The 22899-nt window shown below is 43.6% G+C and overlaps 1 protein-coding gene across 2 annotated transcripts in view; it reads left to right on the top strand.

The window, feature by feature from the left end:
- Nucleotides 1-22899, top strand: part of RALGAPA2 (Ral GTPase activating protein catalytic subunit alpha 2) — a 280005-nt gene that overhangs the window by 169050 nt on the left and 88056 nt on the right. For both annotated transcript variants that reach the window (XM_066595757.1, XM_066595758.1), the window contains exons 35-36: nucleotides 1462-1617; nucleotides 9854-10012. In XM_066595757.1, the coding sequence (XP_066451854.1) occupies nucleotides 1462-1617; nucleotides 9854-10012 (315 nt within the window). The remainder of the gene's footprint in view (nucleotides 1-1461; nucleotides 1618-9853; nucleotides 10013-22899) is intronic.

Below are 22899 nucleotides of genomic sequence, written 5' to 3' on the forward strand. Positions count from 1 at the left end.
TTCGACATAATGTTACAAAGGCAGATATCCCACAAGTTTTTTAAAAATATGACACAAATCTTCTCCCACTCTGGTTTCGAAAGTACACTTAGTTCACCCTATATGTAACTTATTGCAAGGACACTTTATATACTGCGCCACCAAGGGGGTGATTTATAGGAGTCCCTAATTTTGAATGAACAGGTCATGTTCAAATTTTCTAAACTTCTTCTATTGGGACCACAATTTGAAATGTGCAGTTTCTGGCATTACTACTATTACTACAACAAGGTGTCCTCTTTGGGTTTTTCTTATCTCCTTCTTAATGTTTCGGACTGTAGCGACTCTTTAGAATATGTTCTTGCAGTCTAGTCGCCTCTTTAAATCATTCCAAAATAGTGGAGCAATTACCGCATGCCTGAATAAATTGAGCTTTTGGAATATTTAAAAGAATGTGGGCAAGTGGCTTGCGATAGCTCTTTGACAAGAATTTTTTTTTTCTGGTACTGGTTTACATATATGGTGATATCCAGGGAAATGACTCACTTTCCTATAACAAAATGAAAATTGCCGAACTGCTTTGTATCCCCTATTTTCCTCAATAACCGTTTATAGGGGTACTGCATCCAATGTCCCAATAATAAAATCCTCTTCTCATTCAATTTTCTCAAAAGTATCTAAATACAAGTAGGCTTGGAAGTTCCTTTTACACAATTTTGCAAATATTTATCCACAAACTCAGATAAACTGAAAGTGAGCCGATGAATTCTAGAAGTTATTGGCCTACCAGATGGATGATGTAAAGAATTGGTGTATTTTGTGGAGGTGATGAAAAACTGCATTCTAAAATGAATTAGCACAGAACAAGATTAGAGATGAGCGAACTTACTCGGTTCGGGCGTTTTTGCACCTGAGCACCGTCTTTTCCGAGTAACTGATTACTCGGGAGAAAAAATTCGGGGGGCACTGGGTGTGAGCGGGGGGTTGCGGGGGGGGGGGGGGGGAGAGAGAACTCCCCCCTGTTCCCAACTGCTACCCCCGCTCCACCACGCCGCCCCCCGAATCTTTTCGTCCGAGTAGTCAGTTACTCGGAAAAGACGGTGCTCAGGTGCAAAAACGCCCTAAACGAGTACGTTCGCTCATCTCTAAACAAGATGAACAATACATGCTCAATACACTCTACACCACTTTAGCAATATATTTGCAACATTGTAACATTTTTTTGATATTTATTCCTACTATTGCAAGTCCCCATAGTAGCAGCCCCCATGTCTTATTGATGTGGGAGATGAAATAGAACACATTGAGTTCAATAGGTTATAGTTTTTTTCCCGCGTCAATAAGTCGTATTACGCTTAGGGGTGCAAACGTTGATGTCCACTATCATTAGGGTATGATGAAATATCTTGGAGAAGCCCTGATGATGAGTTCTTGTCCTCAAAGACACACTGTATTTCAACCTAATGCTTATTTCTATTTCAGGTTGACCTTTCAACACACTGTGGCTTTATGGGTGGGCTACAGAGAAACGGAAGCACTGGACAAACCGCACCTTATTACGCTACCTCTACTGTTGAAGTAATCTTTCATGTCTCTACGCGCATGTTGTCCGATTCAGATGATTCACTCACCAAAAAGGTAACCGTCAAAAACACAGATGTGCCGCATGCAGCTTTACGAAGACCACACCTTACATAATGAATGCATTACATATCTCTGCACTAAATCCGGGATTTGTAGATATTGCAACTTGAATTCCAATAGTATTTGCAAGTCTACAAAGTCATTGACAATGATAGCGGAGTCCCTTGTGAAGTGGATGGCGGCCGCCATGTTGTCATCATGAACAGTCCTTAGTATGAAAGTCCCTCTTCGTTTTGAATCATATTTGAGATACTAAGGCTAGAAGCTGTTCACATCCGTTTCATGTCATTTATAGTAGACTCATCAGATAACTTGTGTTGTGCAAATTAGTTTTTTATTGCCTAATGTAAAATCTTTTATTTGTAGTTTGGTGGTAGGGGGGGATTTATGTGATCTATGTACTATAATAGTGTTATAGTATATAATACATCATGTACTATAATAAAGTAGTCCGCTGCCACCATAACAGGAGCACCTTCTACCCTCACCTGCTGCAACCAATGACAGAGCTCAGTGACTGAGAGATGAGCTCGGTCATTGGCTGTCATGATGTTCTGTAAACTGGTTTGGGGCAGCCTATAAGCGTAATGTAAGAAGGGTGACCTGGAGAGGCGCAGCGAAACACAGCTGGGAGAGGAGAGTACATGCCTGTTAGTTATTTTACTGCATGGGGAATAGTAACCTTTAACTATACTTGTATAATCACAAAAACCAAGCTCCGTCCCTTATAAACATACTTTGTAATGGTAATAAGGATCTCATCACTTGTCTTGTTACTTTTGGATTAGCTTCTCCAAATGGACAAGATACTGTAATTTCCGTCACCATATTCTACTAATAACAGTCACAGTTATACCAGCAGTTACTGAGAACCTGATTAAAAGATGACAACAAAGATGGCTGAAGATCTTGTCATCACTTTTACAGGAATGGCTGCCGCAATGAGAACCAGCATCTCAAAGTGAAGAAAGGAGGCAAAAAAAACGATATAGTGTAAAATAACGCCATCCCCCAGTCAGCATTCCATATATCATTAGTTAGTAATTGGAGTTTTTAAACACAGGGCTCATTACAGGAACTACTGCTGCTGATAGCTGCTTAAAGCAAACAGAACGACTGTGGGAGCGTGACGACGTGTGCTTGATTTCACGTGTGGTGGTTTTAAGTGTGTGTGACTTAAAATTGGGGGACTTGAGAAGGGAGTCCCTTATATCTGTTTACTGTTAGTTTTTTTTTCTTTATTTTATTTGTGTGATCCCCATTTAGAATGTGCTCCATAATTGACAATGCCATCCAGTGTACATCTTGTGCCATGCATGCAGTCCTTGCACAGCCATCCAAGGGTGCATACTGCTGTATGTGATGTGAGCGTGTGGCACATTTGAAAACGCAGATTATGGATCTAAATGAGCAGCTTGCAACACTTAGATCCACTGGCAAAGTGGAAAGTAGTTTGCTACTCACTGAGCAGGCACTTGCTGCGGTAAAGGCGAGAGCCGATGGTAGTTGGGTAGAGCAGGATGAGCAGGCAGCCAGCTGGGTGGCAATTAGAAGGAGGGGTAGAGTGAAAAGTACCAAGTAGTCTAGTCAATGGCACATCCCAAGTTTGCAAAATTGACAGATAAGGGAAATGCCATTATAGGGGTAGAACTGCGGCAGCATGACAATGCTTCTGATTGCCAGGGGGATGACTGCTTCAGTGAGAAGGGAAATAGGAGCAGAGGACAGATTAAAAAGGTTCTGATAGTGGGGGACAGATAGGGCAATCTGCCACAAAGACTAGGATCGTGAAACAGGGTGTTGTCTTTCTGGTGCTCGTGTTTGATACATCCCAGTCTGACTGATTACTGGGAGGGGTGCGTGAGGATTCAGCTTTCATGGGGCACATTGGCTTCAATGATAAAGTTAGAAGTAGGTGAAAGGTGCTTAAAAACGATTTCAGGGAACTAGAATGTAAGCTTAAAGCAAGGACCTCTAAAGTAGTATTTGCTGGTAATGGGGTTTGTAAACCTCACCTCCAGCAAGCGATTGCTCTGATTGGTTCTTGACAGTGAGGGTGATCAATGAGGGGAACAGGTAACCATGGGAGTTCTCCTTCAGTGGAAGTGTTCAAACAGAGGCTGGACAGACATCTGTCTGGGATGATTTAGTGATCCTACACTGAGCAGGGGGTTGGACCCGATGACCCTGGAGGTCCCTTCCAACTCTACCTTTCTATGAGCGACGCAGTGATTAGCTGAGCCGCGGTGCTCAAGAACCAGTCAGCGCCAGTGCTTCCTGGGTCAGGGGGTTCAAAAATCCCACCCCAGGAAGCGGAGGCAGAAGACTACAAACAAGTGCCGCAGAACTGCTGGAGGATAAGTGCCTTGGAGCAGACAGCACTTGATATATATATAATTTTTTTTTTTTTTACATGTAGCTAGGGCTAATTTTCGGCATAGGGCTTATGTATCAAGTCCCGGCAAAAGAGCGTGACAAAATCGTGTGACAGAGGCCTAAAGTGAGAAAAATTGGCTTCTACCTCATTGGGGTTTTTTGCCTTCTTCTGGATCAATATTGGGAGGGGAGGGTTGTAGTTTCACAGCACATAGAGAAATGTTGTTTGGAGGTTTTCAATACTTGCAGTAAACTACAGCTGTAGGTCCTTTCAGTTCTACCACGGTGGTTGGTGAGTTTGTCTCAGTGTGTAGTGTAGTCACCATGTGTTTGCGGTCTATCTTCAGCATTAGTTGAACATGTCCAAAGACCTGACAAATGCCAAGAGTGTTTTTTACATCCACTGCTATTATACCTTCATATAACCTTTTGTTTTGCCGTATAGAAAAGCTGCTTAATCTTTCCTCTACAGCCAAACATGTAAAAAAATAACAACCACCCCCCCCCCCCCCCCCCCCCCCGAGCTTTAGAATTTTTTTTTCTGACAAATAATGGCAACTGATATACACTCCTGCATGGCATCCAGTTTCATCTGAACGCTGTGTGAACAGGACCTAATTTGCTAGATCATCTAAATTTAAGGTGTAGTTGACCCGTGTGCAGATTCTCTTGGTAAACTATTATAAAGGATAACCAGTTTGTGAAGAACTTAAGTATTTAGTGTTTTTCTGTTTTTTCTATTAGCTCTGGTTACATTTTGCATAATTTTCTGCTCAACCTTTGTTCCTACGCCGTTCACGCTCCTTGATCTATTTGTTCTGACAACATGTTATCTCAATTATGATGGAAACGTCATTTTCCATTTAAATAGGTGCAGAGTTCGTAGAACATAAATCCAGAGATCTCAGTGTGTACCGCGTCAAAGTATATTTATATCGGAGACTTGACCACGTTCCTCATCTTCTGATTTAACACCTACAGTACGGCCTGTTGTCCTCCATAGCATTTAATAATGTGCATTATCATCTGTCTCTGCTGCTCCCGATCCCCTTGAATAAAGTAATAGATCACCTGCATGACTGCCCTTGTAGCCGGTGTCAGAGCAGCGAGCCTGGCCGTGTGTTCTTCAGCTGGAAAGTGTCATGTTCAATGTTGATTGATGAGCTTTGATGAAGCCGTGGCTTTTTCGTCGAGGCAGTCGCTGTTTTCTTAGCATCACACCCCCCTGGCAGAAATCAAATGACTTGTAACTGCGGTGTCTAGATGAACCCAGGTCCACCCCTAAAGCGTGCCGGTTAGGGAGTATTGGATGCCTTAGTTTTGACAGGAAGATTCCCTACCGAAGCAACCATGACTCGGATGATACCTTTTTCAGCTCGGAGATTTGTGTTCATTAGCAATAAACATTCTTTATCAGGATGTCTCTCGGCTAGAATAAAAAATCAATCACGCTAACAGCTTCTGACAATCTATCCTGTTATCCTAACTAAATTGCTGCTAACAGCTCCGAAATTAGTTTTTTGTTTTTTTTCCCCGGTCTCTTGTAGAAGAGGTAGGTTTATTTGATAGTTGGTTGTATTTGCAGTAGAAGCCTTTTCTCCATGCAGAGACCTACATGTAGCCCCATCGTGAACTCTTGCTCCTTTGCTGTAGAAATTTGTTAGCTATTTCAGGATTAGATTTTTAGCAGCTAATCGGACTGCTGTAGGGGTTTGTAAAGTGGGGACAGGGCTGTGCTATTGGATTTGTCCAATTCATTTGACTTCAGGACTATAATTGCACTTATGTCTTACCAGCCTTTTATAGCCTGGGGCTGGCCGGCAGCAGAAAAACAAATTGGCAGTGATACAGTAAGAGTGAAAGGGAATGAAAGAAGCACATTATTAGTCTCCAGGCACCGCTGATCTGGCAGGAAGTTTCTCGGTTAATTTACAAATAAAACTTAGATTTTAGGATGGGCGCACTGTCAGGAAAACAATGGGGTTGTCAGGCTCAAGATACTTTGTGAAAGCAGCAGCCAAGACTACTGGAGAGCAGAAATTCTTCAATCAAACAGACAAGTTCTTGCTGGAGCCAGCTGGCCATGTAATGCAATTAGTAGGGAAAAGAGGTCAGACCATTAGGTGTGTACCATGACCAGTGTCACTAGCGGCGTGCTGCCTGGCTGGCCGCATATTGGGAAGACCAGAGAGAAAAGGGGGGAATTAGATGGCCTTTTCAGCTACTGAATGAGTGCGGCACATGGACGGCCTCTTAAAGTATTAGAGTGGTTTGCTCAGACTTGAAAAATGAGCGTTTGTTCAGAGGCTGACAGCGGGCACAGGCGGCTGCCGAGGACACCCAGTGCAGACCGAATGAATAGAGATGTATGAATAACGTGCGTTCTGCGCCTGACCTAGCGTCCTCGGATGTGACTGAACTAAACTTGTATCCTTATCCCATGCACTGTTGTGTTTAATGCACCTTTATTCATAACCATATAATATTGTTAGCGAAAGGAAAGTTTTTTTGTGTCCTATCACCAAAAGAGAAAAAAAAGTGGAATAAAGTTTTATAGAGTTTATTTAAAGGAAGTTTGTGGTTCATCTTTTTGTCTTGGTTACAGAAAGGGAAGTTAAAGGGGTATTTCACGTGTCGGTCAGTCATGGATGAGAATCTAGTCTCTACGCTGCAACCACCGGTGGCCTAGATTACAGAAGCTGTCAGACCGTTACAGTTTTGTAACTCTCATAGAAGTGAGTGGGAGTTAGAGAAACCCTGTAGCGAATTAACACGGGTGACTGCCTCTGGATTCCAAATACCGCCATAGCATGCACTGCAATTATTCTTCATACACACAAGCAGAAACGGATTGCGGTTTTCGCTCACAGATAAAAAAAAATCACAGCATGATCCATTTTCTACCGAATTCTGCACAGATGGCTTCCATTGACATTGCGGACGGGCTGTGGATTCCGTGGGAAAAGCAGGGGTTTTAAATAAATAACTAAAAATCTATACTGTACATGTGTGACGGTGAGTCGTGCGGACCATCCGCAGTACGCAAAATTAAAAGAAAATACAGCTGCGTGCAGATGCCGGCTGGGCACAGGGTCAAATTCTGCTGCCGGCTCCCGCATGCACAGTCCGACCTGCCCGTTTGCATGCGGCCCTACACAGTTTTCTTAACACTCACTTCTATGAGAGATAACTGAACTGGCTATTCTACCATTTTCGAGTTTACGAAAACTCAACCAATGGATCCTGCAACATACAGGCTGGTGTTCTCATCTCATCCATGATTGGCAGAGATAGAAAATACTCCTTTACTTTTTTTTAAGTTAAAGAGCAGATTTCTCAATACAAACTACATACAATATTAAATAGATCTCTTAGACCTGATGAGACTAGTGAGCTGTATCGATTTGCAAAGTAAGTATAGCAACCTTATCTGGTCTGAAGGCTCCCATACACAGTAGGAGAAAGGTCCGCCAAACTTGCCAATTTCAGTGGGACCGGACAGCTATTGTACAGTGGATATAAAAAGTCTACCCATCCCTGTTAAAATGCCAGGTTTTTGTGATGTTAAATCTGACAAAGATGAGTCCTTTCAGATTTATTCCCACCTGCAATGTGACCCGTTATCTCTACAATGCCACTGATAAAAAATCATTTAAGGTGGAAACATTAAAATTAACAAAACTAAACTATTGTGGTTGGTTTAGTGTGAATGCCCTCTTATATTTGGGGTTGTGGTTGTGTTCAGAATCAGCCAATCACATTTAACCTCCTAATAACTAGTAGTCAGCACTCCGCTGCCAATATTTACAGGCATTCTGATCTCCCCCATATAAAGTTCAGCTCTATTAGGAGGGTTCCTTGACATTTTCTTAGTTGCATTTTTTTTTAAGCGAAAGCTGTAAAGATCTTGCAGGACATCCAAAGACATCTAATTATTGAACGGTATCAGTCAGGAAAAGGATACAAAAATAACACACACCATGGAACATAGGGAAGATGGTCATCAAGAAGTTGAATACATTTGACAACCATCTCTCATGGTCTTCATATGTCTGGGCTGTGGGGTAGAGGGGCAAGACTGAAGCCTTTTTGATGTTTTGCCAAAACTGATATCAAGTGGGCCAGAAGTATGTGGGAGAATGTTGTATGGTCTGATGAGACCCAGGGTGAACTTTTTGGCCATAATTCCAAAAGATATGTTTGGTGTAAAGCCAACACTGTGCATCACCGGAAGACCTCCAAACCCGCAGCAAAGATGGTGGGGGCAGCATTATGCTTTGGGGCTGTTTTTCTGCTGCAGGAACTGGGGCTTTAGTCAAGGTGGAGAGAATTATGAACAGTTTCAAATATCAGTCCATTTTGACACAAAACCTTCACGTCTCTGCTGAAAAACTGAAGAGGAATTTCACCTTTGAGTACAACAACAATCCAAAGCATAACATACCTCCAAATCAACAAGAGTGGTCACCAGAAGATGATCAACATTTTTGAATGGCCCAGCCATACCACAGACCCATTGTAAATCCCATGTACCATGCTGATTGACACCTACCCTAAATGACTGAATTCTGTCATAAACTCAAAGGGTCCATCATCAAAGTATTAGATTTAAGGTGTGCCTATTTATGCTACCACATTATTTTAATTAGCGTTTTTTTTGTTTTTTCTTTTTTGTTCATTTTAATTTTTCAAACATAAGGCGGCCTGCACACAGCAGAGCCGTATTCTTCGCGTACCTGTATTTTTGTTTTTTCATTTGTACTGCGGATGGACCTGCCGGCTCGCCGTTGGGCATGCACAGCACAGATCCTCGTCACACCCCTGCACCCCTGATGCTACCTCCCCAGTGGATGATGTCAGGAATTATAGACCAGCCACGTTGAATTTTAATGCCTATTTCTTTTGTTCTCTGAGGAGATAAGCTGCCGCCAGAGCTATCTGGCGGTATCTATCTCCACTTTGCCCATTGAAAACGCACAAATGATCTGGGAGTTGAGGGAAATGACTGGATGACTTACCTTATTGCTGTGATGTGGTCCTTTCTATGATGTAATGTAGACCTTGATATTCGTGAGCTGAGCCCCCTCTCCATTTGCCTCTGATTGGCCTCTTGCTTCTTCATGTACGGTATAGGAAGAAAGCTGTCAATCGGCGACGGAGGGTGGTGTTAGTCCACTGCTAGTGACTATCAAGGACTGCAGCCTTGTTGTCCACTGCAGCAGAGAAGCAATCATTTTATGAAAAGTACAGCAAGAGATAAAATAAGTGGCCCAGTGTTGGAATCGGGTTTCTGTCACTACTTTATGCAACTCTCAGACAGGGCAACATAAGTCTACTGACAGATCCTCCGTGAAGATGACCTCCAGGATCCTCCATATTGAAATTCATTTTGGTTCAGGATCTTCTTTTGCTCACTTATGATCATGCTGTCCTTGTAGTAAAGGCCTTCAGTCCTCAACCGAACGAGCATTGTCAAGAAATGGGAAACGGGGGCAGTAGAGTATAACGGCAGGGTCAGACTACACAGGGTTTATTTGTAGTCTGCTACCATGGAGACGTACAGGTCTGCACAGGAGCTGTGAGCACACAATGCTAGGGGGATTTTTAATCTGAACCATTTGCAAAGTTGCTTTTTTTTCTCATTTAGCTGCGTTAGAAAAATACTAGTAGTGAGGGTTGAACTTCCCCTTTAAGTAGCGAGAAAGGTGGTCTTTTCTTGGATAAACACTGAAAAAAGGTGTTGGTGCATTTCACATCTTCTACTTGTGCACACGTGCATCTCTAAGTATGTACTCAATGTGACACTAAGTAGTCATAGTGGATGTGGTTTTTATGTCTATTTATTATTTTGTAGCTCCGGCACCTGGGAAATGATGAAGTTCACATCGTTTGGTCTGAGCATACCAGGAACTACCGAAGGGGCATTATTCCTACGGACTTTGGAGATGTTTTAATTATTATTTACCCAATGAAGAATCGGATGTATTTTATAGAAATAATGAAGAAACCAGAGGTAAGAAATATGCAGTATGTCCAGATTTAATGTTTTTTTGCAGGACGTCTTGTAGTTTCTATTGGTACTATTTTAGAGTCTGTGCATCTTTTTGATTGCTTTTTATTAATTTTTTCTTATTGGCAACAGGATGATCAAAGAAGCAGAGTACTGGCGTTTATTCTTTCTGAGGATATTCATTTTGCAGGATAAATAATGCATTAATTTTAGAGATGAGCGAGCATACTCGCTAAGGACAATTACTCGATCGAGCATTGTCCTTAGCGAGTATCTCCCCGCTCGGTAGAAAAGTTCGTCTGCCGGCTCGGGTGAGCGGTGAGTTGCGGGAGTGAGCGGGGGGGGGGGGGGGGGAGATCTCCCCTCCGCTTTCCCTCGCCCCCTGCCGGCACCCGAACCTTTTCTTCTGAGCGACAGGTACTCGCTAAGGACAATGCTCGCTCGAATAATTGTCCTTAGCAAGTATGCTCGCTCAGCTCTGATTAATTTGTTAGACTGGACTTTTATAGACATGGTGATAACTTTTTTTTAATTATTATTTTTTTATTAGAAATACAGGAGAGGAGTTTTTAAAAGTTATAATATTCCTTGTTTACATTAATACATTTTTTTTTATTTTTACTTTTTTTTTTTTTTTTTAACTTTTGATTGTTTGATTGCTTCTACAATAAACTGCAATACTTCATGGACCCCAAAAAAGCGATGGAAAGCGACACTTTACTGTGTTTAATAGCTTTGTGTTGAGTTACCGGGAACAGCGGGCTGCAGTGTTGTTTGAAAAGCTGTGCCAGTTATCCTGGGGGTAAGGGCCTTCATGAGAACAGGGATATACACTTCTACTCAGTAGTGGCAGAAAGTTATTTGTTCCAGCCATCAGCTAGAGCAGCATCCACAACCATGTGTATGCCGGACATTGTCGGGCACCTATGCCAGGTAACTGTTTTGAAGCTTCAACCTGTATTGCTAAAATGCTGGCAGAGAGAAAGTGAGTTCTGTATTTAAACATGTATATTAAAATATTGCTTGCTTCTGATAGTTTCTTGTGAGAACTATGTCACCTACAACTATCGTCTGTTTACGATCTGATTGTTCCATTGGTGTCCTGGGTGAAGTAGATGCCACCCACCGATAATTACATGTGCTGTTTATCAGAGCACTTCTACAGGTACGTCTAGTACGTTGATGGAACTGGTTTTGCACCATTGTTCTGGATGGTGAAAATGACTCGGGGCATCGGGTGTTGGTAGACCTGGTAAATGCCCAAACTGGTCTGCTTTTGACAGAACACAAGTCATACCAGGATAGAAAGAAATGGCTACCTGTATAAATCCAAGGCTTGCCAATTTGTTGGTTACATCCGCCGCTGAGAAGAGTATAGGATAAGCCTGCTGATCTTACATTACGTGGTCCTCCGCATTCATATACTTGGGAATCGTAGTGATCAAAGCTAAGTCTCAAGTGCAAGAAAGCTCTGTCAAGGGCTCTGACTGTTGGCTTCACGTATCTTCAGTCCCTCATTTATCCAGCAGTCATTAAAGTACTTAAACGTTCGGTTCAATATGATATTGCAAGTGTATTTCACTTAGGTGTACAGAAGAGATCTAGAATTAATTAATCTACTCTAACCGACCTCCTCCTGACATCTCCATCTCAGTGTGTGGCGCCACCATAACTCCGAGACAACATGCCTGCTGCCTTGGAGTCATATTTGATTCTGATCTCTCCTTTACCCCCTACATCCAATCTCTGGCCCGAACATGTCAGCTGCACCTCAAGAACATCGCAAGAATCCGCTCTTTTCTCACTGTGGACACGCTAAAAACGCTTACTGTTGCCCTCATCCACTCCCGGCTCGATTATTGCAACTCGTTGCTGATCGGCCTACCCTGCACCAGACTCTACCCTCTCTAATCCATCCTGAATGCATCAGCCAGGCTCATCTTCCTGTCCAGCCGCTACTCGGACGCCTCTGCCCTGTGCCGGTCACTGCACTGGCTGCCCGTTAAATACAGAATTCAATTTAAACTCGCCACCTTAATCCACAAAGCCCTCCACAGTGCAGCGCCCCCCTATATCACCTCCCTCATCTCAATCTATCAACCAGCCCAGGCTCTCCGCTCCGCTAACGAAACCAGACTGAGCGCCCCTTTAATTCGAACTTCTCATTCCCGCCTCCAAGACTTCTCCAGAGCAGCACCGGTCCTCTGGAACGCACTACCAAAGGCTACCCGAGCAATCCAGGACTCGCAGAACTTCAGGCGTGCTCTAAAAACGCACCTCTTCAGGGAGGCATACCGAATTCCCTAAACAAACCCCTCTGTACTCCGCCTGATAACATGCTCCCTGACCTACTGACTGCAATCCCTGCTAGCCATCATAAACTGCTCCTGCAGTCATACTGTTTCTGCCATCACACGGCTAAATGTCTGACCATTGTCTATGTGTATATCACCCCTCACTCTCCACCTCGCCATACCGTGCACATCTCCAGCCCCTTTACCTTCTGTATCCCCCCATTACTTGTAGTATGTAAGCTCGTTGGAGCAGGACCCTCACCCCTATTGTTTCCATCAATTGATTACTATGTAACCATGGTTCTGTAATGTTTGTACTTTTGTCTTTCTGTATCCCCTGTCTATGTAAGCGCTGCGGAATATGTTGGCGCTATACAAATAACGTTTATTATTATTATTATTATTAATGTTTCTGCTCCTGGCAATATTTTCGTCAGTGTCGACATGAAACATTTTCCGTTTGATACAACTGGCCATAGTATGCCGTACTTTTTATATTTGTCTAAGGATGTATTCACACTTGGTGTGCGAGTTGCACCCAAGAAAATCGGGTGCAAAATAATATGGACCGTGTACGGATGCCTTTGGTGTACTGTCTGATGTCTCTCACACTGCATTCACTGCATTTCATAAGTCTCATGTCCACAGGTGGGTCGGATTCCGCGTGTATCCAGCCTTGCCCGCGGCTGATAACTGTGCTTTCTTGTCTGGGTGTTCACTGCAGATGTGTGCGGAAGCACCGCCGGCGCACATGCGCAGTTGAGTTGGTTTTTTTTGTTCTTTTTTTAACTTATGCTTTCCCGCGGAATCTGTAGCCTGTCCGCATTGTCAATTGCGAACGGGCCACGGATCGGGCAGCTTACATTAGCTTCTTTGGAAGCCATCTGTGCAGGAACCACACTGCAATGGAACATACTGCAAATTATTTTCCGGACTAAAAGGTCCAGAAAACAAATCTGCATGCTTTAATTCCATGAAGGACGCCCATTTTCTCTATGGGCGGCTTGAACTGCAGATCCGAAATTCAAGTCCACCCATGAACATTGGGCTATACACTTGTCCGTAAAAACTGGTTAGAATAAGACCTGTAACAATGTTTTGGTCCATTGTAATTGGCCATAATGGGTCTGTGTGCCTTCTGTGGCTACAGAGACAATACAGGGCCCGAATGGCCTCTGAGGGAGCAATGCAGTTTCAGCCAATAACGGTTATTCCCTATGGGTTAAAAAGTTTTATATAACTTACAAATATACTTTCGGTACCAGTTTCTTCAGGCCTTCAAGTCTTCTGCTTGCTGTCATTTCATAGGAGCCCTCATTTTTAAAATCCAGTGGATCAAAATCTGTCCTTGTAATGTGATAACTATTTAGTTGCCCAGCCCATTACAGTAGTTATCACTGCTATGTCCTGTAGCGAGCGGAGCGCCAGTGTGCCGTACTGTAAGTTGTGAAGTTGTTAATTGATTGCAAGCAGAGAACTGGGAGGAAGTAATGCAGAAAGCATTTTAGAAAATTGCATCATTTTTTTTTCATTGTATGATGAATAAACTTTTTTTAATGCAACCAAAGTATCCCTTTTTTAAGTGAACCTGTTATCAACTATAATCACCATAAACTATTTAATTTGGGTTATAGTTTAGGTGACACGGAGTCCGGGTAGACTCTGTTCATTCCTGTGGAGTACCTGACAAAGTCGGAGCGCACACAGCAAGGATGGCTATGGAAGACTGGGCAGACCACGGAAGTGTGACAATGTTGTGGGGACATTCCTGTGACCCTCTTGTGTGTGCGGCCGAGCATTATCCTGCTGCCTCTCAGAAGCCGCCATGGGAGACAACACGTGGCTGCAGGATGTCCTGAACATATCGCTGAGCTGTCATTGTCCCTCGTACCACTACTTGGGTTGCCTGCAATGGCACTCCAGACCATCACACCAACAGTGCGGGCAGTGTGCCGCACCACAGCAAAGGCAGGATTGAGACGCTCACCCCGAGGTCTCCAGACATGAACACGGCCATTGTCTGTGCCCAAAATAAACCTGAATTTGTCGCTGAAGACCACCTGGTTTCACTCCATAGAAGTCCAGTTTCATTGTTTATCACAGCACTGCAAAGGGAGGCAATGGTGGGTGGATGTTAAAGGCAGTACGTGTAATGCGTGCTGTGAGACCACGTATCTGTCAGCCACGCCACTGGAAATGGTTCTTACAGACACAGGGGCCTGTAACGATGGTGCCACTTGTCTTATTGTTGGAGCTGCTTGTGCTTGTCCAGCGGATCCTCTCAACCGGTGATCTGTCGAGGGTGTACTGAGCTACCCAGTCGACTTGTGTGCCCTTACGCATCCACTGGTCTTAACACTTCCTCCTAGTCTGGTCAGAACGGCCCAGGTGGCGGGCGATTCGTCAATACGACCATCCATCTACTCACATTCCAGTAATGTGCTCCCTCTTGCACTCTTCATTGCTCAAGACACTCCGGTTCTACTCTGAAGCAGTCCAGTTTTCGTTGAGCGGGATACCACTGCGAACGGAGGTGACAATGGGTGTTAAAGGTAGTACATGTAATGGGCACATGTGACTAAATGTTCTTCAGCCAAGCGCCTGGAAATGGTTCTGATAGACACAGGGGCCTGTAACAATTGTGCAACCCTTGTGTGAATGGCGGACAACAAAACAGTTGGAGCTGCTCGTACTTGTCAGGCGATCAGACACTCCTCTCTACTGGTGGTCTGTTTAGGGCATTCTGAGCCCAGTTGCCTTCTGTGCCCTCAAACATCCACTGGTCCCAACACTTCTTAACAGTCTAGTCAGAATGACCCAGGTGGGGGACAATCTATTGATAGGACCATTCAGCATCTCACATCCCAATAATGCTTCCTCTCTCAAACTCTGTTAACTGGGTGAAATCTCTTGGATTCTCATAAAGGTGTCTAGTGGTCAACAAGCTTTACACAAGCGGAAGGGCTTGAGCCTTTTTTTTTTTTTAAACAAAGCGTATATATTTATTGACAATTATATTCTAAACTCTGTTCAGCCATTCTCAGGCAATGTTCACTTTTTAGAACTATATTTTATTGCTTCAGCAGCCTAGTAAAAGAAAAAAATAACTACTTGAATTGCCTTGATTAAAAATCTCCTAGCAGTTTCTGTATAGACTTCGAAGTTTTCAAGGTAACAGACTACAAACAAACCATATGTAGTCTGATCCTCCATTGATATTGCCTTCTGTCGGTTCTCTCTGTTCTGTTGTCTTTTTGCTTACCCACCAAATGTACCTTAGCAAGAACCGAGGACTAGCTGGAAAGAAATATGACCACACGATCAGACTACACAGGGTTTGGTTGTAGTCTGTAAAGATGTCGACTCAGGTCTGCATGAAGATTGTTTATGGAGCTGGTTTATTTTTGATGTAATGGTTCAACAAAAATAATGGCTGCAAAGCTGCACAAACCGGGGGCTTTCTTCTTGAGGTCTTCCTTATTGGAGACCTCCAACAAAGAAAATCCTAAATTGTATAGGAAGCCTCCTTTGGCAACTTCTTATTACATGCACAGAATGGCCATCCCCTCACGTGCTTACAAATCTTCCAGTAGGAGTTTATTAGAGCCAAAAGGGCAAGTTAATGGGAAAAAGATTATAATCAAGAGTGTTGGGTCATTTCTGGCAGATGGCGCCATCGTGATTACCAATCGTGATGGCTTCTAACTTATACAATACTACTTTGACATCTTCTAATTGGCTCGTGACTAAAGTTTGCTTCAGATGGGCCCAAGCAAGATGTGGTCTGCGCTCTTTATTAAAACAAACCAAAACATGTTCTTCCTCCACAACATACAAGACTTTTTATATACATTTATGAATTGCAATGGCACATATTGCATTCTGTTATTAAACTATCAAGGCTGCATCTGATAACCTGCGTTATTCAACCTGTATGCAGAGGCGATCTTGAGGCAATGCAATTTAGACAAATCTAATGAGATCGATGGAAGAAACCTCAACAATCTCAGATGTGCAGATGATACAATCTTGCTGGCAGAAAGTCTTGAACAACTGATACTACTTTTGATATTCAAGTATAGGCCTGCTTTTTCACTTCCTCCTTTAACGTTGAGTAAGATCATGACAAGAGGCGGTAACGGTACAGAAGAAATCAAAAGCAACAGTGAAGAAGTCGTAGCATTTCAAGATTTTATCTTCCTCGGATCAAAAATCGACTGCAATGGAGAATCTGAACCCGAAATTTTAAAAAAGACGAATCGCGCTAGGTCGCGGTGACATGTTAAGTATAGATAAGCATAAGCATTGCAACAAGATGCCGGAGAGTCACCGTAATCCTCTTCCCAATCATACCTTACGGCCCTGAAAGTTGGACAGTGAAGAAAGCGGACCGAAGGAAGGTTGATGCCTTTGAACTTTGATGACGATGGTCATCAGTAGTATTTTGTATGGAAAAGCCCTTTAAAAGAAAATTAACCCTTCCTGCAAACAGCAAACATTTAGACCGGGCTCACATGAACAGACCTGCGATCATTCGCAGAAAGTAATTGAGAAAGATCGTAGATGTACACACAGCGTATCGTCCGGATGGAAGAAAAATCTCTTTCTCCTGCAGCTGGCATTCCAGCTTTTCTATCTATTTTCCTCTGAAGTTGCGAGCATTTCCGGCGCTCATACACTATGTAAGGTCCAATGTCCACAGGCAACTTTGGTTTACGCAATCCGTGCGGGGCATCCGCAAATCAAGCCACCCATAGAGAAGCATAGGTGTCCGCAAATGGATTAAAGTACGTGGATTTGTTTTGCAGACCGTTTGGTCTATTTTTTCCCATTTTTGAAGTCAATGGAAGCTGTCCAATCTGCGGCACACCCACAGCTGACACTGCGGACGTGCCGCGGGAAAGCAGGAGATTAAAAAAAGAAAAAACTGGATCCGACCTGCCCGTGGACATTAGGCCTTAATTGCATATGGGTAACGGAACCCTCGCATCCAATGACATCAATGAGGGCCATCTGCGCAGAATCCACGCTAAAATAGACTATGCTATGATTTTTCTTCCACTCACGGGATACGCAATTTGTACCCATGAGTGTGAATACAAAATCGAAAATACATGCCTTTTAATGTTTGCGGTTTGCCACGTGGATGGCGATCGCGGATTCCACAATAAAATTCCATTCGTATGAGATCCCACCCTTTTGCAGCCATGTCGACAGAAATATAAGTTTTGGAAGGTGTGGATTAAAACAGCAAATGTCCAAATATGACTAATCAGGAGGAATTTATAGTGTGATTTGAGGGAAACTGTCTGTAATTCCTAGTTACCGTTCTGTAAAATGATGATAGTGAACAATGGAAGCCTCTGTGACTAGACATGAAGTGCGTACAATGTAAATGTAACCATAAGCAGAGATCTAGTGTTACTGGAGATGTACACATCTCCGCCACTTGAATTGTAATAGCACTTGTATATCTGAGGGCACAAAGCCATTACACAGCAATAAACTCTATCCAGACATTTCCTGGGCAAGTGCAGCTGACCTTTTGTTCCCTCGCTAGTGACCCCAGGGTGTAAGGGAGATGTCTGCTATTTGGCCTCATTCGTGCTATTTAAATTGCATTCCCAAATCGGATGAAAAAGCTGTCCCGTCTATCGGGTTACACAATCCATAGCAGGATTCCGCCTTTCTATAGCATAATGTTAGTCTTTTTGCTTGCATCCAACTTGGGGCGCCCGGAGGACTGTTGACGCTGTATTATTTTCTGCACTGCACACTAAGTTCTAATGACTTCTTGTCTAATATATTTTTTTTTCTTCCAAGTTCTGCTTTTTTCCCCCCTTCACTTAATTAAGCAGTATAATTATCACAGCCATAATGCCGCTTTTGCTCAACCAAGCTGCAGAGAAAAAGACAATAGTAAGTCTGTTAGAATGAAAGCATTCCACGTGTCACAGATGTATGAGGGTATCCCAAACAATGAGGTGAAAAGCTGCCTGCCATGGCGGACAAAGCCTAGCATGCAGGCTCTCCACACCGCACATACCGCTAGGGACATGGCATGGACTCCCGGGGGCACAGATGCCTCGTTATATTGCAGTAGTCATTGGAGATTAATTTTTAGTCATTTGGTACAATCATTTACCCATTCCCTGGTGTTTTAACTAGTGTCGCTGACTGTGGACCATAGATCTTTTGTACTTGAGCTAACCTTGTCCCCTCGGTCATTATAGGACACCCGTTTTTTGTTGTTTTTTTTTTTTTTATTTTCTACTTTTTTATTCTGCATAGCAAAAACTTGTTTGAATAGTTTTGAGAACATTTAAACTACATAAGAAGGGAACGAGGTCTATTATCTCGGCCAGGGCACACTAGACGAGGTTGAGTTTTCTCCCATGAGACCAACGTCAAAGTAATTTATGCAGTCAGCCAAATACACCGACATTTTGCTACGGTCAGATGATTTTCCACAGATTATTCTTTCTCGTAGCAGCGAAACAAAACGTCACGGTGTAATGGTGTCTTCTCTTTCATCATCATTTATACACCGCAATTGTAGCAATGATGGAGATCATTATATAGGTCAAATCAATCTCCGGTCTCCCACGGATACTTTGCCAAATTGCTTACAGCCATTATTGCTTTAATCAGTCATTTTTGGTTGGTTTATTGTAAAAAAAAAAAAGTATAAATAAATCCTCACAATTAACTCGATTTTAACATTTTTGGAAAGTCAGCTAACCTGCCACCCACCAATGTTGAGAACGGTCTGGTCCCATGGAGAGCACTTGTAGGTTTTTGTAATCCCATTTGTTTCAGTATGAGCAGTAAAAAAAAAAAAAAAACAGCTGCAAGATGGTCAACGGGGCCGCAGTTTTGCAGCTAGGAGGACAACAGTTAGGTCTTCTTCTTAAGGCCGCCTGCATATGGCAGAGACCGATTCTGCAAGCGGATTTCCACTGTGGAAGACCTGCGATTCATCGCGGAAATGAATTTAAAATGCTTGCGGACTGTATGGTCTTTATGCGTGGATGCACAGCGGAGCATCCTCACGGAAATGGCCACTGCACTTATTTGTTCAAAGAAGCCCTGCCTTCTCCCGTCTCCCTGCCTGGTCTCCAAGACACCGGTCAAGTATCCGCCTACAAATCTGCAACGCTTTCTTAGAGCTCAGTGGACCCATCTGCACAGATTCCGCGCTAAAATGGAGCATGCTGTGATTTATTTTCCGCTCGCGGAACAGCAATTCGAATCTGCATGTGTGCACGGAGCTGCGTAAGCTCATGCTTTTCTATGGGTGACTTTAACCGCGGGTCATCCGCAGGGGTGCTGATTTGCGGATTCCACAATTCCAATCTGCCCATGTGCAGGCGGCCTTAATGAGTTATTCTGCCCCTAGTGAGCGCTAAGCTGTTGGTTAGGTGATGCAGAAATGGAGTGCCGAGGGGCCTTGTGCTGTCGTGGCGAGAGCGGTTTCAAGAGCCTTCAGATCGGGATGCTCCTCTCTGAGCTCGGCTGGTTTATACTACTGATTTTGGAAGTAGTATAAACCATTAAAAAAAACAAACCACTTATTCTTGCCCAGAAGAACAAGCGGAGGTTGCAGCCAGCAGTCTGGATGGTGTGCTGCTCCGCAGACTGTCCTGCATCGTCTACCCACAAATTCCTGCTGTGTTTATTCCATTCGTTATGTGGTCTCCTAGCAACGTGTGTACGAATCCGCACCCATACGCAATGTTAATTACATACGCGTCCATAGAGGTCAATGGAGCTCACAGCAGTAAAATAGAGCATGCCGCGATTTTTCTTCCACTCGCAGAATCTGCAAGTGTGGGAATAATTGCGAAAGCCCATGCATTCGAGTGCCTGCATCTTACCACGTATCATACGCGCAGAGAGTGATCACGGAATCCGCAATTCAAATCTGTTTGTGTGAGACCGCCCTTAAAGAACATGGTAATTCATGCCGTTTAGATGTTTTATTCCCTCCCAGCACGGTCGGTACCTTTTTAATTTTTTAAATTTTTAAATAGAACTTCATAAAATGTCCCCAGAACTGCTTGTAGGTCTGTCCTGTAGTTGGTTGGTGCCAACTCCACGTTCATTATTATTCCTTGATGACTATAAGTGTATATGCATTAAACCATACATCTATTCTCTATAGTCTCTTCAACACAACTATTTCCATAGCCTTTGTGTAGCCGTGAACACCTGAAGGCATGCGGCTCTCCGTATAAGTGCCGGATTAATAATTCAGCAAGCATGTGCAGTAGTGTTTCCTAAATCCAGCACCCCCGTGTATCTGAGCTGGCTCTGGTCAGTTAGGGCTGGTCTGCACACATAAGAAAAGAGGAACAGATGGTGCAAATCTGGTGTCAGACCTGACCGTTTTCTCCCTGGAGGACCTAAGTGAGCTTATCAAAGTGCTGGAGAGGAGGCAGAGGCTGCATTCTGTCTCTTCTGGAGAGCCGCTCAATCTGCCCTGCTGAGCTCTTCAGGACAGGAGGCAGTTGTGATTGGGCCGATCGATATTCAGGCTTTATATACGCTTTTTTTGTTATCGTTGCCTCCCCCCCATCTCTTTCTCTTCCTAATGTCGGATGCTGATTAGATGCCTGCCTGTCACTTTTCAGTAACAACTGGAGGATCTGCAGACTGAACATTTGCTTTCTAGTCTGCACCGTCCTAAACGGCGCAGCATTTCTTTGGGATGCTTTTGCATTCTGCAACGCCTCTTTATTACTAATGCTACTCTATTATCTCTGGATGTGTGCAGAAAAACAGATTCCCCATTCATCCTGCCAGTGTGCAGAGCGGTTTGTGACCCCTGTCAAATGCCGCTAATCTCTCGTCTTCTGTCAGGAACAAAAAAATATGAAACCACTTATGAATGACTTGTTTTTCATCCGATTCCTGCTATTTGTGGTTGTTTTATGGCCATTTTGGTTTTAATAATTCAGAAAATAGTGCTGCTAACATAACAGGATGGAAGCTGAGCCGGATTAGTCAGGATTTGTGTTTTGCTAATTATTCCACCCCGGTTTACGGCTCTACTGCTCATTTATGCAACTTTTCTCTTCCACTTTATGGCGGACACTCATTTACTATAAGGCTGTATTCATACTGGCGTCTTGGTCTCCATTTGTAATGGAAGCCAACGATGCTGTGCAGGCTCTGAGCACTTCAATTTTGTCTCCGGTCCTTTTAATGTCATGGCAGCCATTTTTCAGGAGTCTAAAGATGCAATGGGGCACATTTATTAACACGGTCTAAAAGTTACCATCATAGTTGGATGGTAAATCTGGCGACCTTTTAGACCGTCCAGTGTAAAGCGGTCTTGGGCTAGATTCTGGCGTAAAGAAAAACGCTAATTTGTGTGCAAGTGGGAAGTTAGCGACTCTCTGGCTTTTTCTGACACAGTTACCACTTTTGTACAAAGGAAAAAAAATCAGCAATGCTTGTAGGTGCGAGTGGAGGATGCAGAAGACAAACGGGGTGTCCCCGCTTGTCTTCTGCATCCATCTGTTTCCTGCTCCGAGCGCCCAACTGTTATACAGCCGAGCGCTCGGAGTGGAGGATGCAAAAGACAAACGGGGTGTCCCCACTTGTCCTCTACATCAAGCTGTTCCGCACTCGGAGCACCGGCTGTTATACAGCCGTGCTCTCGGAGCGGAGGATGCAGTAGACAAGCAGGGTGTCCCCACTTGTCTTCTGCATCCGGCTGTTTTCTGCATGGAGCGCCCGGCTGTTATACGGCTGTGTGCTCCGTGCGGGGTATCGAGAACAGAGCTGGACCACTCTGTTCTTCATACCCAGCTGTCATCAGGGAGCGGGATACAGCTGAAACAATGATATCAGCTGTATCCCGCTGTGAATCCCTGATGAGACTCATTGAAAGACAATGAGGAGCGACGGCATAACGAAAACTGCTATGTTGTGAAGTCACATAGTTGGCCAATTGCCTTTCAGTATGTAGCGTAAGATGTAAAGTTGTGCGTTCTTAGTCTGGGCAGGTGCAGAACCTCTCGTGAATACTCATGAGTGTTTTGTTTAAATAGGATCTGTCTCCTACTTTTGGCCTTTGAGCTAATATTATGGACTGAAAGTAAATGACCCCTGGAGTCCGGGTATGTAAATGTCACCCCGATGTGAGCGCTTTAAGCCGATGCTAAGTACTCCATCCTTTTTAAAATTAAAACAGGCAAACTTAGCCTTGAGCGTCACCTTTCAGCGCTTATGCAGGGCAACGACAGTGAAGGTAAGTATAAAGAAATCACCAAAGATAAAGGGAGTTAAAATGATAAAGTCACAGAACACCCATAAACTATACATTTTATTAAATACCCTTAAAACTGGGACTTGGAACCAAAAACAGTGAGGGTGTACTTGTTACGCAACTACGATTAACTACAATTAAGTCGCCCAACCTGGTTGTGTCTTCACAATACTTTTGTCTACTTTTTGGTTCCAACCCCCAGTTTTAATTGTACTTAATGGAAGGTAAGTATAACACTTACATCCCCAGACTCCACTGCTTAGCTCATAGGGCTAAAAGAAGGTGACAGATTTCCGTTAAGAAATGGATGTGACTCGGGA

This window comes from Eleutherodactylus coqui, chromosome 3, assembly GCF_035609145.1.
Source record: "Eleutherodactylus coqui strain aEleCoq1 chromosome 3, aEleCoq1.hap1, whole genome shotgun sequence".
NCBI classification, from domain to species: Eukaryota; Metazoa; Chordata; class Amphibia; order Anura; family Eleutherodactylidae; genus Eleutherodactylus; species Eleutherodactylus coqui.